The following is a 16,896-nucleotide window of genomic DNA, read 5'->3' as shown; positions in this document are numbered from 1 at the left end:
AATATATATTGTACAGGTCAAAAAAAAAAAAACAACACCTAGCCTAGAAGGGCAGAACTGAACCATCTTTAGAAAGGTATTTTGGGGTCAAGTTCTAATTTATGGTAAGAAACTAGAGCAGGGGAGAGGATGACTCATAGGGAGAAAGTGAAAGTCCATTGGTAATGCTCCAAAGAGCAAAGGCCAACATGCTGTTTGCTACTGCACTGTTGCTTCCCAGATAACTTGGTTCTCCCCTTTTTAAGGGGTGTTCCGTCTCAACCGAGGGCTGGATGGATGGGGACACAACACCTTTGACAGTGGGCTTCTGTCTCCCTTCCTAAACTTTGGCACGGCCAGGCTCTGGCTTAGTGAAAAATGCAGATTTTGGAATCTAGAATATCTTATTCTGGCTGTAAACCTTGCTGGATGTATAACCTGGGGCAGGTTCCTGATGTGTCTGAACATGAGCCTGGTCATCTCCAAATATGCACATTTTCCAGCTTCATGGAACATCAGATAAAACCAGATGAAAGTATTCTGCTAATGGGCAAGTAAGGCACCCGCGTCAGTTCTGAATACTCTTGAACAAGTAAGCCTTCCAAACAGCATGGGAAATTGTCTGGACAATATCCCACTGTCCCTCACCCACCTTTTCTGTAAATTACTGAACTATAGTAAGATCTTTAAAAAACGAGATGAAGATTAATGGGAAATCATAATGATAATGGCAAATGTTTTGTCTGCAAATCCCTATTATGCGCAATTGGCAAAATGCTATAGTTTCTGTTGACTTCATTATAGTTCACAAAATAGGTAATTCTTATTACTAATCTGCAAGACAGATATAATTGAGACCCAGAGAGACCAAGTGGCTGAATTCAGATCACTGAGTCATTAGCAGCAGAATGTAGTTTGATATGTCTTCTTATCTCTAGAGCACGAGTAAGTTCAGGCAGAGCCAGTCCAAATCCTGGTCTCCCACTTGGTAAGAGCATCATCCCTGAGTCACTGTGCATCAGAGTCCTCACACAAGAAACAGATACGATCGCAGGTACCTAGGAGCTTTCTCGTGAGCACTACAGTAGTAGTGCCAGGCCCAGAAAAGCAATTCAATACACAATGTTACAGGATAGCCAAAATCTGCTGTACTACTTCTCTGATATTAGGGATAATAGGAGATTTGACTTCACTTTTCTTTTTGGGGGCCCCACCTGATAGTGCTCAGGGCTTACTCCTGGTGGATGTTGGAGGACATAAGGGATGCTGAAGATTGAGCAGGGGTTGGCCATATTCGATCTGCTGTATTATTGCTCCAGCCTTAGTTTAGCTTTTTGAAATAAATGTGACCATACTTTAATGATATAGGGTGCTAGAAAATACTAAGTTGTTAACTCAAGGGTCCAGCCTTCAATTTTACACTTATTTGTTACAGTATACCATTAACTGCAGAGTGAAACTTTAAAATGTGAAACCATTTCAATATATTCAATATATCACTCAATCAATATACAATTTTTGCAACTGCAACACATTTGCATATGGTAGGATAAACTTTGGAAAGAAGAAAAAAATTAACTTCAAATTCATGTAAGAACAATTTGAGGGGCTGGAGAAAGTACAGTAGGTAAAGCACTTGCCTTGCATAAGGCTGACCTGGGTTCAAGTCCCCAGCACTGATTATCTATGGTCTCATTAACCCACCAGGAGTGATTCATAAACACCGAGCTAGGTAAGCCCTGAGCATTGCTGTGTGTGAACCCAAGCCCAAACATAAATAATTTCATCATAGTAAAAGTTTTCTGAAGAGAATCCTATAAAAATAAATGAATGCTTTTAGCACCACTTAGAATCATCTAATGCCAACACATAAAATGCAGCAATCACTGGACTAAGTACTTGGCATTATATTATCTTATTTAAAATTTCTTAGTCTTCAAAAAAAAAAACTGAGGAGAGGTACTTCAGGGAACCTTACTTCCTGTCACAGATGAGAACACTGGGGTTTTGACAAGCACTAGATAAAGATTATACCGATGCCTGCTGTGGTAGGACTGGGATTTGAACTCACTTATCTGACTTGACTTATGCCCATTCCACCTGAAATTAATGATGATGTCCTTATATGTTGCAATCAAATACAAAGATCTTTTTAAAAATGGCATCATAAGAAATGGGGGACAATCAGAGGAAATCACAAATTTTAACTTTGGGAAGAGTAAGTATTTTATCTAGTTCTAATGACCTTTGTAAGTTTTCTATGAACTATAAGGAAAATTGGATGGATGCATCCTATGAGTCAACTGACACATGAATCAATGTGTACACTGATTCAAAAGACTTCAATGGTAGTGGTAATATTTCACACAGAAACGAGAAGGCCTATGGAAGCTATGTCATCATGTAAATAAGAAGTAGATAAATGAGGTGCCAGAGAATCACAGACATCTTATAATAAGGTAGTTCTGCATGTATAAAAAATGTACCAGTAGAGATTTCTGAAAATATACCAGTATGTATGTAAGAGTGTGGACAGTAATGCTGTTTTCTTAATGTCCAAAGTATTTAACTTCACTCAGATGACGGTTACAAAAAAAAAAAAAAATCCAAGTAGGACTATGTGGTACAAAGGACTCAGTACTAGGTAAAATGTAAATGAGGCAGTAAAGAAGGTGGTTACTGGAAAACTTTTGGGAGTGAAAGGAACATGTGTGCCTGTAACTCGAGCTGCACAGGTGTCAAGGCCAATGTGAAGATTTGTAAGACGGCACTGAGTAGCCAAATCATTACAAAATAACATGAGGTAATGATTCGCAGAAAATACAGACACTGGGGGACAATACTATTTCTTCTCATTTGACTGTAAAAGATGGCCAAATGAAAAAGCAGAAAGAAAATTAAGTATGCCAATGAAGTGAAGGAGTCTTTTTTGAAATATTTGTAACATTCTACTTACTTGCACTGTGCATGATAATACTTGATAAGATTCTGCAGCAGATCCACACCCTTTTTGGTCTTGATTTCGTTGACTTTAATGAGATACTGTGAAAATAAAATGGAATTTTATGTTGACCATCACAATTAGGATGCTCCAGTCATGGGCTTGATTGGCAGAATACCAATCATGAGCCCGCACAAGTTTCTGTGCATGAGCTTAATTTAGGGAATATTGATTTGGTCTAGTCACAATGGACAAGACTTCTTAGAGTGTTAGCATTTTATTAATATCTAGGATTAGTTTACCAAGCAAGCATAAAATCAGACACAGCAAAACATTCTGAAATAATTATTACCTCGGTACAGTGGGTCTCAAAACTTATGGTTCCTGTTATCAAATCCCATTGGTTCTTTTTAGAAAACAAGAAAAATTAGCATTCTCTTCAAGGAACATGCAATCAGATATTGAGACTTTCAGACCGAGGAGGTGAATCCAAAAGAATTTTTATGACAAAAAAATAGTGCTTTATTCACTTATGTGATTAACTACGCATTACTCGTTCTCATTTTCACAACTGTTCAAGAAATTTTCATAGTTTAGTTCCACACTTAGGTGTTTTATGGCGTGGAACTATCTATAAGCAGTCAAGCATAAAAGAAAGTCAAAGGCTTATCAGGGAGAAAAACAAAATTTGAGGAAGAAAATTTGTAAGTGAGGAAATTCTATGTAAATATTTTCTGAAAACTACACAGAAAATCCAACTTCATAGCATCAGAATGATCTGATCTCTAGGTAGAAGTGTGAGTGCTGAATGTGAGCTCAGTTTGAGAACCACTGCTCTAAGTTTAGGCATCATGCTTTTCATTGAAATTTTTCTCATGAACTCAGATATCTTAATGACTATTTCATTTAAACTTTCATTCAAACTGGACACACGGTTATAAAAAAACAGCAACATATACATGCTCTCAACTTATACCAGTATACTATAAAATTCATCAGTGTTATCCCTCACCAAATTTTTTTCCCCCACACTCACAAGCGACATTAAGTTCTCACCCAACAATCCTGTTTTGGCTCAAAGAGCCCAATGACCAAGGTTCAAAATATGAGACAACAGTGCAATGGTAGATCCCAAACAGCTTGGAGAAAAAGGGAGATTAGAATCCTTAAAAAATGGTACCCTCTGCTAATTAATCACAGCCTGCATTTAAGCATAGAAACTGCCGATAGGAAAGATGTGACAGCTAACAGAACTCGAGGCGAGTGGTAAGACAGTCTGTTCTTACTTCACACATTTGGAGCTGAAACAGTCGCCTTTCTTTCTCCATTTCCTCAGCAATCTCAGCTCCAGTTATCTCGGTCCTGATCATCCCATGCTGTTTTGCATGCTCTCTCTTCTCCTTCTCAATTTTTGTACTGTAAACAAAGCAGATGCCATCATTTTGTTACTGTTTTTTGCTTTTTAGGCCACACCCAGTGATGCTTAGGGGTTACTCCTGGCTCTACCCTCAGAAATTACTCCAGGCGATGCTCAGAGGACCATATGGGATGCTGGAGGTCAAGCCTAGGTCAGCCATGTGCAAATCCTACCCGCTGTAGCTCCAGTCCCTCCATCATTTTTTTTTAACCAAAAAAAAAAAGGGAAAGAAAGGCATAGTCTTTTTTTGTCTTGGGGCTATAGCTGGCAGTGTTTCAAGGACCATGTGGAGCCACAGAACAAGACTGTGGCTCCTGAAACAAGCCAAAGAATTAGGCCTCACGTCATCACTTACTTCCCCCCCTTTTTCCCCTTCAGTGAGAATCACTTGATTATTTCTTCATAAAGTTGAGGCAGGAACCCCATTTTCTAAGTTATAAAAATGGAAAATTGGGGTTTCTGAATGCTGCAGTCGCTGGGGCCACTCCAGCAATGGTTGGCTCACTGGTGCAGGCCTGAGAGCTCAGTGCTTCGGAGCCAGCATGGCTACACCTGGTGGGTCTGGCAATGTAGAAATCACATCTGGGCCTCATGCACACCTGACACACTCTCAGCCACTTGCATTGAGTCTCCCACCCAACAAAGGGACTCTTAAATTGGTAAAATGAATATACTGTATAGAATATATACATAGATGTGTGTGTGTGTGTGTGTGTGTGTGTGTGTGTGTGTGTGTACTATATGTATGTGCACCTAAATACATAAAGAGTTGGGTTTTTTGAGGAGAGGACAAATGCCCACCACCTGTGCTCAGGGCTTACACTCTGCTCTGTGCTTAGGGATAACTTCCTGGCAATGCTTGGAGAACCATATGCAGTGCCAGAGATCAAAACAGGGTTGGGTTGGATGCAAGGCAAGTACCTGTACTGCCTCTCCAACTTAACAACTTTTTGAGATAGAAGAATCACAAAGTTGGAGACCCAAGATGTATACTGAATACAAATAGATTTTGAAACTAATCAAAATTTTTAGTTCTCTAAACTTGGGCTGATTCCATATCCCAGTAACATTTTAATCATAAAACCACCAGGAACTGGATTGCTCAAAACAAGAAATGGGAGAAATCCAGATCTATAATTGAAAATTCTAGAAAAACACTTCCCAGTGGGGAAAGGCGGAGAAGGGAGCTTGTGAATAAGAAAGTTAACTATACAGTGCTTGCAGATAATGCTTAACTAAATTCCTCATAGTATTAATGGTCACAGTCCTCTTTCTAAGGGTATAAATAATTTGAAAACAGGCTTCCAATTAAAAACTACTTATGAGGGAGCCGAAGGGATAGTACAGTGGGTAGGGTACCTCTGGCCGACCTGGGTTCGATCTCTGGCATCCCATATGGTCCCCAGCACCACCAGAAGTAATTCCTGGGTGCAGAGCCAGGAGTAACCCTGAGCATCGCTGGGTGTGAATTAAAAAAAAAGTATTAGTTTTTTTTTTATTTTTTTGTGAATGCAATGTCTAATTTAACCTTCAAGTCTTATTTTAACTGGTGGTGGAAATCAAACTCCAAAGAAAGCCAGTATTTTTTCCTGTATACAAAATAATGGGGACAGGCTGGAGTGATATCACAGAGGGAGGGCATTTGCCTTGCACGTAGCCAACCCGGGTTTGATTCCCAGCATCCCATATGGTCTCCGAACACTGCCAGGAGTAATTCCTGAGTGCAGAGCCAGGAGTAACCCCTGTGCATCCCTAGGTGTGACCCAAAATTTATAATATAATAAACTGAATGTAATATAAAATAAACACATATATAAACATATATGAATATGAATATAATATATAATACATACATATACATTTAATAATTATAATTCTATATAAAAATAACTCTTGTAAACAGACTGTCAATACACATATCATGGTACATGAAGAAACTTTGGAAAATCTTTTATGGAAAAGATCTCAACATTTTTCTAATTTAACATTTTTTTTTCTTTTTGGGTCACACCCGACAATGCACAGGGGTTAACTCCTGGCTCAGCACTCAGGAATTACTCCTGAGCATGCTCCGGGGACGATATGGGATGCTGGGAATTGAACCCGAGTCAGCCACGTGCAAGGCAAATGCCCTACCTGTTGTGCTGTCACTCCAGCCCCAACATTTTTCTAATTTAAAACTCCATTCTACTACTCAAAACCCTATATGTCATAGACAAAGAGACAGGAGAAAAGTACTACATTTTTCATTAGCAATACTGGACATTAAAAAGTATGACATACTTCAATATTTTAAGGAAAATGACTATAAAATTAGGATTTTCTATTCAACCAAACTTTGATTCTCTATGATGGCAGAGAGAAGATATTTTTGGAAATGCTAAAACTGGAACATTTTATCTTTAGAACTGTTCATTGGAAATAAACTAGAGGGGATAAGCCTGCAAACAATGGAACTCTAAGGAGAAAGAAGAGATGTAATAATAAAGAATGGTCTCGAGACGACTGCTACACTGCTGAACTAAGACTAAGCCCTCTGGAAGGATGGCTGAAGAGTTAAATGATAGTAAATGTATGGTCATTATAATGATATTTGTATGATGTAGTCTCTGAACAATAACATTACTGATAATAAAAATTTATGAACGGTCCACATATAACTTAGCAAATCAAGAAATGGGTGAGTATTAAGAGAGCAAAACACTGCACTAGAGTAGAAATTCAGTCATAATCTATTTGGCAATGAATATATTCACAAGAATTTAAGCACAGGGGCCAGGAATGTGGCTCACTGTTCTGACATGCTCTGCATGTGTGAGTAAGCCTGCATCCTATCCTGACACTGCTGGATGTGGTCCAACGTGCTATCAAGAGCTTTCCCTGGCCCTGCCACTACTGTTAGGTACAGAGAGTCATTGGTATGGGCGAGGAGATGGGAGTGCGAGAAACAACGGGGAGAAATGAGGAAGGGCCAGCGTATGGCAGAATGATGTCAAGGGCAAACTAATGATGAGAAGGGAATTCTACCCAAGTTCAGGATACTTTCCCCTTTGATACAGTCAGGGGAGCAAGGACGGGTCAGTCCTAGGTGATGCTTGAGAGCTTTGGATAACAGTGGGTTGTCCTTGCTCCTCCCACAGGGAGCTTAGGTTTGCTGAGTTACTCCCACAAAAGTGCTCCTGAGGCACTAATAATCCTATATTGCATTTCTCTGTCCTTTATGTCACTTGCAAGATTTAGCAATGTCCTTTTTGTATAGGCACAGGAAGACCATTGATGCTGTCCTTTTGTAACATGGGAATTAACTGACTTCAAATAATATTTACTCCTGAGCATCCATCATATTTAAGCCTCAGTTCCTTTAATTCCTAACATGCCCCAAAAGGGGGGGGTCCCAGTAAGGGACAAGGATGGATGCAGGGCAAGCTGTAAGCCACCCTGGCATTGCAAAGAGATAAGCTAAGTGCCATACAAAGTACAGTAAATTAAGAGCACAGTCATGGACAAACTCCATCATGACCCAAAAAGAAGTAACTGAATAAGAACCTTGCTGGGGCTAGGAAAGACAAACCTGGACTGAGGACTGTGGTCTGGAATAAATAGCGAGATGTCCCCAGGAAGAGCCAACCTTTAAGCTTAAGTTATCTTTTACTGTGTTCATACAAAATGACGAGAAATATTGTAGTACTGCCCTCCCCTTGTTCATCGATTTGCTTGAGCGGACCCAGTAACACCTCCGTTGTGACACTTGTTGTTACTGTGTTTGGCATATCAAATACGTTATGGGTAGCTTGCCAGGCTTTTCTGTGCGGGCAAGACTTTCAGTAGCTTGCCATGTTTTCCGAGAGGGGCGGAGGAATCAAACTCAGGTTGGCCGGCTTGGCCGTGTGCAAGACAAATGCCCTACCCGCTGTGCTATCGCTCTAGCCCATAAATACTGTAAGAAGTAAATTTACTATGATTGTTTAAATGGATTTCTAGCTGAGGAAAGGAGACAGGAATACTCCTAAATGGAATTCCGTCCTTGAGCGGATCTCATATAATCTGGAGTGTTGAACCCTCAGATGAGATCTTGTCCTTGAGTTAGTCTCCTAGAACTTCCCCTGAAGGAGTGGCTTTACATCTGTTTGCTGTTATGGCAATGTTCAACTCCATCAATGTGTACCTTGACTCTTCATGATTTCTATCTATGCTGTAAGGGGGGAGAGGGGGTGATGGGGAAAGGGAGAGAAATCATTATGCTGCAAGGGAAGAGGTCGAAGTGAGGGAAAAGGGAAGAGAATGGACGACGGTGGGGGGAAAGAAGAGAGATTATTATGCTGTAAGGGGAGTAATGAACTATGATGGGAAAATGAAGAGAAATTACTGTGCTGCAAAGGAAGAGGTCAAACTACGCTGGAGAGGAAGGAGGAATTACTATGCTTTAAGGGGAGAGAATGAACTATGTAGAGGAGGAGAGAGAGAAATGCCCCGTTTCTTCATTCCCCAGTTATTCATCCATCCTTTGCCATGGGACGGCTAGGGGAACAGCTCTTGGCCACTGACTGCAAGTCCTGCATGTCCATGCTTTTTTTGAAACTCAGAGAATTCTAGTTCACTGTACAATCACCAATACTTCAACCTGTCATAATTGTGGCCATCTGCACTGAAAGTTTATAGTCGTCATGGCAACAAATGAACCTCAAACAGACCCCCAGGTATTTGGGGAGGAGAGTGGAAAAAAAAAACCAGAAAAGGCAGTAAGTCTGAAACCTTAGTCTTTAAGATAAATACTTGGGAGTGATAGTACAGTGGGTAGGGCATTTGCCTTTCATGAAGCTGACCTGGGTGCAATCCCTGGCATCCCATATGGTTCACAGTACGCACACCGCCAGGAAGGAGTATTCTTGAGTGCTGAGTCAGGAGTAACCCCTGAGCATCACTGGATGTGCCCCTCCCCACAAAAAAAATACTTGCTTTAATTATTCTGCAATTAAATTGTTCTCTATAAAATTGTTCTTGGGGAGACAAAGGTTCCCCAGCCCTCCTCACATCTTTCTCTCCACCACTGCAAACAGTTCTAGTTACAAAACAGAACTAATAAACATGGTCTGCAAAGGGATGAGATGGCTGTATAGGAGATCCAAGAAGTAACAGCTAAAGGATAGGAAGAGCATGAACATACCCAACCAGAGAACAGGGAAGTGATGGAAAACATAGAGCTTAATGGGACTAACGGCCAAGGAGGGCTGGGCAGAGGGTCACTGTACGTTCCAACAGAAGCACACTCAGTGCTTTTTTCATGCTTCCTTTTAGCAGAAAAAGAACTTTATCAGCAGCAACATAAGTTCCCCAAGGTTTTTGTTTGTTTTTTTAAACCACACCCAGTGGTGTTCAGGCCTTAGTCCTAGCTCTGTACTATGGGATCACTTCTGGAGAGGCTTGGGGACTATATGTGGTGGTAGGGATCAAATCTGTGTAGGCTACGTGAAATGCAAGTAGATTGTCTACGGTACTATTTTTTTTCATACTACATTTTATTTTTTAAATGTTTTATTAGTGAATCACCATGAGGTACAGTTACAGATTTACAAACCTTTGTGCTTGCATTTCAGTCATACAATGATCGAGTATCCATCCCTCCACCAGGGCCCATTTTCCACCACCAATGGTCCCAGCATCCCTCCCACTATCCCCTCCCCATCCCCCCTACCCGACCCCGCCTCTGTGGCAGGGCATTCCCTTTTGCTCTCTCCTTTTGGGTATTGTGGTTTGCAACAGAGGTATTAAGTGGTCATCATGTTCAGTTTATAGTCTACTTTCAGCCCGCATCTCCCATCCCGAGCCCCCTTTATTTGGTGGTCCCTTCTCTATCTGAGCCGCCTTTCCCCCCCTAACATATAAGGCCGGCTTCTAAGCTGTGAAGTAATCCTCCTGGTCCTTATCTCTACCAGTCTTGGGTGTTATTAGTCTCCCATTCTGTTACTTTATATTCCACAAATGAGTACAACCTTTCTGTTCCTCTCTTTCTGACTCATGATACTCTCCATGTTGATCCACCTATACGCAAATTTCATAACTTCATCTTTTCGAACAGCTACATAGCATTCCATTGTGTAGATGTACTATTACCTTGACCCCTCACCAGGTTTAGATTCTAGAGAACAAAACAGCAAAATGAACAGCCAGATAAGTTCAGATGTTGTCTAAGTATTGCCACTGTCTAGATAAGCTTAGCATGCTCGATGTTCACAATACTGATTGTCAGGCACCTCCCAGCTTTCAACCAAAACAAGTACTCAGGGATCACTCCCAGTGGGGCTCAGGGGATCCTATGCAGTGCCAAAGATCAAAGTGGATCACACATGAAAAAGGTAGGTGGGGCCGGAGAGAGAGTACAGCAGATAGTGCATCTGCCCTGCAAACGGCCAACTTGGGTTCAATCCCTGGCATCCCATATGGTCCCCCAAGCACTGCCAGGAATAATTCCTGAGTGCAGAGCCAGGAGTAACCCCTGAGCATCGCTGGGTGTGACCCAAAAAGCAAAAAGCAAAAGAAAAAAGGAAGGTGTCTCAATTCCTGAACTAGCTAGCTCTTTGGCCTTTACTTTCTTCATTTTTCTAAATACTTCATTCTAATCCTTCCAACTGCAAACAGTGACCCTTGAAGGGCAGTACTGCTTTCAAAATGTGGGCACCTCTGACTTACTCTCCTACATGGGAATAAATTGGTCGGAAACATTCATTTACATCAGTTTATCGTATAAAGAAATCTTTTTGTTCGCAACTGCATTTGTAACAGCCAACAAAAGCATTCCTAAGGCAATAAATTCAAACTGATGCACTTAAGAAATAGTTTTTTGGGAAAAATGCTTAGTCTTGTTTTTTTTTTTTTTCTCTTGCTGGAGTTTTCACTCAGCTCTTATTACTGTGGAAATACTTTTTATTCTTTTGTATTTATAGTTATCCAACCTTATATTTAAGATTATTATTATGATGGATATGGAGAGGATCGTGCTGAGTGAAATAACTCAGAAACAGACATAGAATGATTACACTCATTTGTGGGATATGAAAAACATAATATGAGCCTAATACCCAAGGACAATAGAAACAAGGGCCAGGAGGATTGGTCCATGGTTGGAAGCCTGCGTCAAGTGCTGGGGGAGAAGGCTGGTGGGATAAAGAAGGGACCACTATGACACCGGTAGTTGGAAATGATCACTCTGGATAAGAACTGCGTGTTGAACGTAGGTAAAGGAACAAACATGATAACCTCTCAGTACCTGCACTGAAAACCATAATGCCCTAAAGGAGAGAGAGACAGAGAAAGAAGAAAAGTGCCAGCCATAGAGACAGGGTAGGTGGGTGGGAAGTGGAGGGAGGGAGACTGGGGACTCTGGTGGTAGGAAATGTACACTGGTTGGAACATTACATGACTAAAATCCGATCATGAACAGCTTTGTAACTATGTATCTCATGGCGATCCAAAACATAAAAAGAAAAAAGATTATTAAATGTCTTAAATATAGATTTCTCTTCTCACCCATAGACTCCAAATATTGTGCAGAAGATGAACAAGGTCCCTATCCAGCACTTCATGAGCACTGTCTTCCCAACCCCCCTCAGTCACCCAGCCAGGTAGGTGTATGTCTGTTGTGCCTCTGCTGTACTCCTCTAGGTTGGGGACACACAGACCAAAGTGAACACCAGTTTGAAGCTTACTAGCAAAATCTTAGCCTCTCTAAGCTTCAGCACTGTGATCTATAAGAAGACAGTTAAAATTTCAAACTGATATTTCTGATAGTAGATAACACATGCAGAACCCTTTGGGAGAAAGATGGCACAAATACTATTTCCTCATTGCTGTGCTACATAGATATGTTCATGATCTGCTCTAGTAATAAAAGTTGTAAAAGTCATAGATGTACAAGTGACAGTATCAGCCATGCATGCCAAAATAGTCTGATAAAAAATGTTTCTTGCTCTAGACAACTAGCGTGGGACATGATACCATTTTTAAGTTAGGTAAGCATACCTACCTCTTAGTCCATACAAGAAAATATATTGGAATTTACTGCTCAGAAAGTTATTAGTTATGGAGTCTGTTCTTCCAGGAATTCTTTTTCTCAGGAAATGACCATAATTAAGAAAAAAATCAACAAAGAAATACTTACAACTTTGTCTCATAATCTTTCCAGGCTTTGTCAAATGGCTTCTTAAGATCCTTACAGAGAAAATGAGATTGAAGGTGAACGTACTTTAGCTTAAAGACGAATAAATAATTCTGAAATAACATTTCAGTAAAATGCTTCCATTTCTAAGTATACTTGAGACGTTACACAAAACAAGTTCATAAACTTCACACCTTTCCCTCCACATGGGAAACCTGAGAGAGGCTCCAACACGATTCTGCTCCCTACTTAGTCACCATCAAGCTTCCTGAAAGTGTGTCATCTTGTTCCTCAGAGAATAATGGGATGTGAGTGACACATCTTTTCCAATGATGATTCTCTAAGAATGTTTTTTTTTTAATGCTAAAACGCTCAGATTTCAAATACAAGGACTGCTATGATCTTAAGATATCTTAAAATACTAATTCTTTCAAGTTAAAGAGAAAATAAAATTTCTGAATACTTACTCCTTTGACTCCCTTTAGGTCTCCTTTTAACAAGGAATCCAAGGTGAAAATCACATTGTGACTCAGACCTTGGAGCTGAAACAGAGAGGAGAGAAGAGGAGGTTAGAAAGACATCAATACAAGACAATGAAATCATCCACTGCTGACGAATGTTCTTCACACACCTGGCTTTATGGACTGGCTTTAGTAGCCATCATCTCGCCTAACCCACAAGGCATTTTGAGATGGTATATCTGCCTGCACTCAACAGTCTGAGAGCAGAAAGCCAGGATCTGAACCCAGGCTTACGGCTTCTGAGTGTTCAACTAAACCACTACATTATAAAGCATGTACATATAATGATGGGTCTCCATCTGCTAACCCTGAAAGAGCCTTGAATATGGCACTTTTAAAAAAAATCTCAGGGCTAGGACAAAGGAGACGTTACTGGGGCCTGCTCGAGGCAATCAACGAACAACAGGATGGTCGTGATTGTGGTCATCGTGACAGATATACATAAGCAAATTAATTTCTCAGATCATTTTTAGAACTTTCACTGTAATCATTACTGAAGTGGTACATCTTATGTGCTTCTACTACTTCTGTCAGAGCAAGAAACCACACAATTGGCATTTTACCACCTCCTTTTATATTCATCTATGTTATGTGTTACTATAATTACGTATTCACACTCTTCCCCACCAGGATGTAAGCTCCTTGAGGGCAGAAACTCAACTCCCAATCTCTCTCCCCTCCTCTAATGATGAAGTTGGTAATAACTCAAGTGGAAATAGTATCAGCACTATACATGATTCAAGAAGCACACTCTTTCCCATCTTATTAGGCAAGCAGCACATTAAAAGCTATTTTAGGAACGGTGTTTAGGTATGGTAGATATATATATTTTTTCCAAGCAAACTAGTTTGCTTTCTTTGTCCTAAAGGCCTATTCCCTGCCAATATGCACACCAATTTCATACTAAAACCAAGACAGGAGATGGCTAAAAGTCTACCCTTCTTAGTAAACTATACTTAGTTTTGAGAGGAAAAATAAAAACACCCATTAATTTCTTACAGTATGCTTAGGCATACCCCCCCCCCCGGCCCCATCACCCCAGCTCTTGGAGACCTGATGAGCAGTTTTCCTCCATGGGTATAAGCATACATGATCCTGCTCATTTGTTTGCTGACTTATCAGCCATTGCTTCTCTCCAGAACCTATGCTCCTTAAAAGGAAGACTTCGCTCTAGGTCACTGCAAAAGGCAGAAATGTGGGAGCAGCTGAGGTGCTCACACTGCAACATGCTATCTTTGGGTTTCCCCACTGGGCTTGTGCAGAACCCACACGCACTATCAACTGGAGAAACGAACATGCACACTATGAGGTTGTTGGCCACTGTGCAACAATCCTGACATTTTCTCCCCACTGCCCTCTGGGGCTCTCTTTCTCCTCAACAAAAGAGTTTTGCTGAAAAGTTCACGCAAATCTGCTGACTTGCTGCTCAGCATATTGAAAAATCCAATTAGAATAAGGGGCCGGCTCTCACCAATGAAGTCCAAGATTCCCTGGTACAAATGAGCTACCTCTTTAACTCCTTCAGGGCCTAAGAGAGCGGTCTTTTAACCAAAGTGTTATTCACCACTTTAAAGCTATTTAAAACTGGTGGTGCCCTGTCATCAGGCTTGTTTCTGGGATAAAACTCAATTCTCAGAAGGAGCCCAGAACCCCAGGGCTAGGGGTACTCTTGGTCCTGGGTGACTTTGGATGAAACTTTTAATCTTACCAGTACGCTTTACTGTTTAAAATGGGTTTCCCTGCACATGCTCAACTGGTAACAAAGGGGAGTGACTATTGAAGAAGGCTCATTTTGGAGCAGGTGGTAGGTTGCCTGCTTTTGCCGCTTTGTTAGCTAGTCTTGATAACACTACAGAGTTCTGTAACATATTCAAGGCAGTGAGGCGGATGGGTCAGAACACAAACCGAACCAAACCCAAAGCCGATAAACTGCTTATAGTACTGTCTTCTTACAGATATGGAGACATTTGAAAGACTACGGTAGGCTCTATTACATGAGCAAACAATTATTAGCAACTATTACTGACTTACTTAACTCCACTATATGGAGAGAAACAAGGATCTTCTGTTGGGAGCATTTATAAAATCCAACACAGATGAGAGATCTTATGTCGACCTCACCCGATGTTCAAGGATTTATACCAAATCACCCCTCACAGCTGCCTGAATGCCCAGTGCTTGTATGATTCAGTGATCTACACGCAGTCAGGTCTGGGTTTCACCATGCCCTTTCACCCTTTCAAGTCCTGGTCTCTATGCCTATGAAGTGAGAACAGTAAGTCGTCTCCATAAGCTGTTAAGTGGCGTCATGAGGGCACTGGGTACAGTACATGCAGAATGCCAGGCATGCCACAAGTTCTTAATAAAATGTATCTAGGTTGGTCTTCTGAGAATTCTTTCTACTTCTTAGTAGTTGTAATAAAAACAGAATTGTAACACTTCAGAAAATAAAGAGATGAAAAACCAAAACAAAACAGAACAAAACAAACCAGGGGCTGAGGCTGGAGGGATATGATAGTAGGTAGGGCATTTGCCTTGCTTGTAGCAGACCCGGGTTCGATTACTGGAACCCCATCCAGTCCCCCAACACCACCAGGAGTAATTCCTAAGTGCAGAGCCAGGAGTAACACCTGCGCAATGCTGGGTGTGACCAAAAAAGCAAAAAAAAAAAAAAGTCATAATAAATAAATAAAACAAAGCAGGGGCCTCCCCGGCATTGCTTGGGAAACCTAGAAGCACTGGGGTATTGGCGAGGCTGGGTAGGCCTGTTGGTTGGTGTGCAGGACCAACCACGGGGCTACTCGGGCCTGGTGGTGCTGGACGAGGGAAGGTTTGTGATGCTGAAGATCAAATTTAGGGCACTGACCATACAAGGTATTTTTTTTTTCAGCCCTGAAATAGAGCTTCTAATCTTTTATATCCTTTGAGTTATCATCTCAATCTTGAAACAGATATTTAGGGGCAGGGGGCAGGATAGATGGACCTATGCCCTTTTTTTGTTTGTTTTTGTTTTGGGGCCACACCTAGTGATGCTCAGTTTACTCCTGGCTCTGCACTCAGAAATTACTTCTGGTGGTGCTTGGGGAAACCATATGGGGTGCCGAATATTGAACCTGGTGGGCTCTGTGCAAGGCAAGCATCCTAGCAGTTGTACCACGTCTCCAATCCTAAGTGTCCTTTCTATTTCACACACTCTCTCCTTTGGTAAGCTTCATAGTTTTAATTTCCTTTCCTCATTCTGCAAAATGTAAACGGTACAATAAAATATTCTATTTTACTAATCTTGTACATGATCCTTGTATGAGATCTCCAAGCCTTCCTGGATCAGGACTGGGCCTCCTCCACCCAGATCCCCCATCTTCCAGTAGCTAGACAGTTATACCCACCAACTGCTCCCGGTGCCATGTTATCCCATCAACAGCCAAGACCCAGGGACTATAAAACCCAGCTCCCGGAAGAGAACAGCACAGAGTCTCCTGCCTCCGCACCTGGCTGTCCTCACCAGGGCCCCTTGGAGGGGGGCGGGCTGAGTTTCCCCTCCCTGTCCCGAGCAGAGTCCCGGAAGCTGAAGACCTCCGAAACTAACCACAGCCATGCTTAAGACCACTCTCCATATGTTCGGACGAGCCTCACGCATGAAGGAAGCGGCAGAGGAACCAAGATGTGCGGGACCCTGGGCTGAGACCTCCAAGCCTTCTCAGATTGGGACTGGGCCTCCTCCACCCAGATCCCCCATCTTCCAGTAGCTAAGCATTACACCCACCAACTGCCTCCGGCGCCGTGTTATCCCATCAACGGCCAAGACCAAGGGACTATAAAAACCCAGTTCCCAGAAGCACGCAGTCAGATTTGTGGCCGCACGACCACTTATTGTCTAGTTCTCACT

At 41.5% G+C, this 16,896-nt stretch overlaps 1 protein-coding gene across 4 annotated transcripts in view; it reads right to left on the bottom strand.

The window, feature by feature from the left end:
* The window catches only part of ASAP1 (ArfGAP with SH3 domain, ankyrin repeat and PH domain 1), a 391,490-nt gene that overhangs the window by 99,526 nt on the left and 275,068 nt on the right, over window positions 1-16,896 (bottom strand). For all 4 annotated transcript variants that reach the window (XM_056107587.1, XM_056107666.1, XM_056107767.1 and 1 more), the window contains 4 exons: window positions 12,957-13,031; window positions 12,493-12,542; window positions 4,207-4,336; window positions 2,936-3,021 (listed from right to left, as the gene is read on the bottom strand). In XM_056107587.1, the coding sequence (XP_055963562.1) occupies window positions 2,936-3,021; window positions 4,207-4,336; window positions 12,493-12,542; window positions 12,957-13,031 (341 nt within the window). The remainder of the gene's footprint in view (window positions 1-2,935; window positions 3,022-4,206; window positions 4,337-12,492; window positions 12,543-12,956; window positions 13,032-16,896) is intronic.

This window comes from Sorex fumeus, unplaced genomic scaffold, assembly GCF_029834395.1.
Source record: "Sorex fumeus unplaced genomic scaffold, SorFum_2.1 ptg000002l, whole genome shotgun sequence".
NCBI classification, from domain to species: Eukaryota; Metazoa; Chordata; class Mammalia; order Eulipotyphla; family Soricidae; genus Sorex; species Sorex fumeus.
Note: the sequence above shows the minus strand (reverse complement) of the source record. Positions and strands in the feature narration are given on the sequence as shown.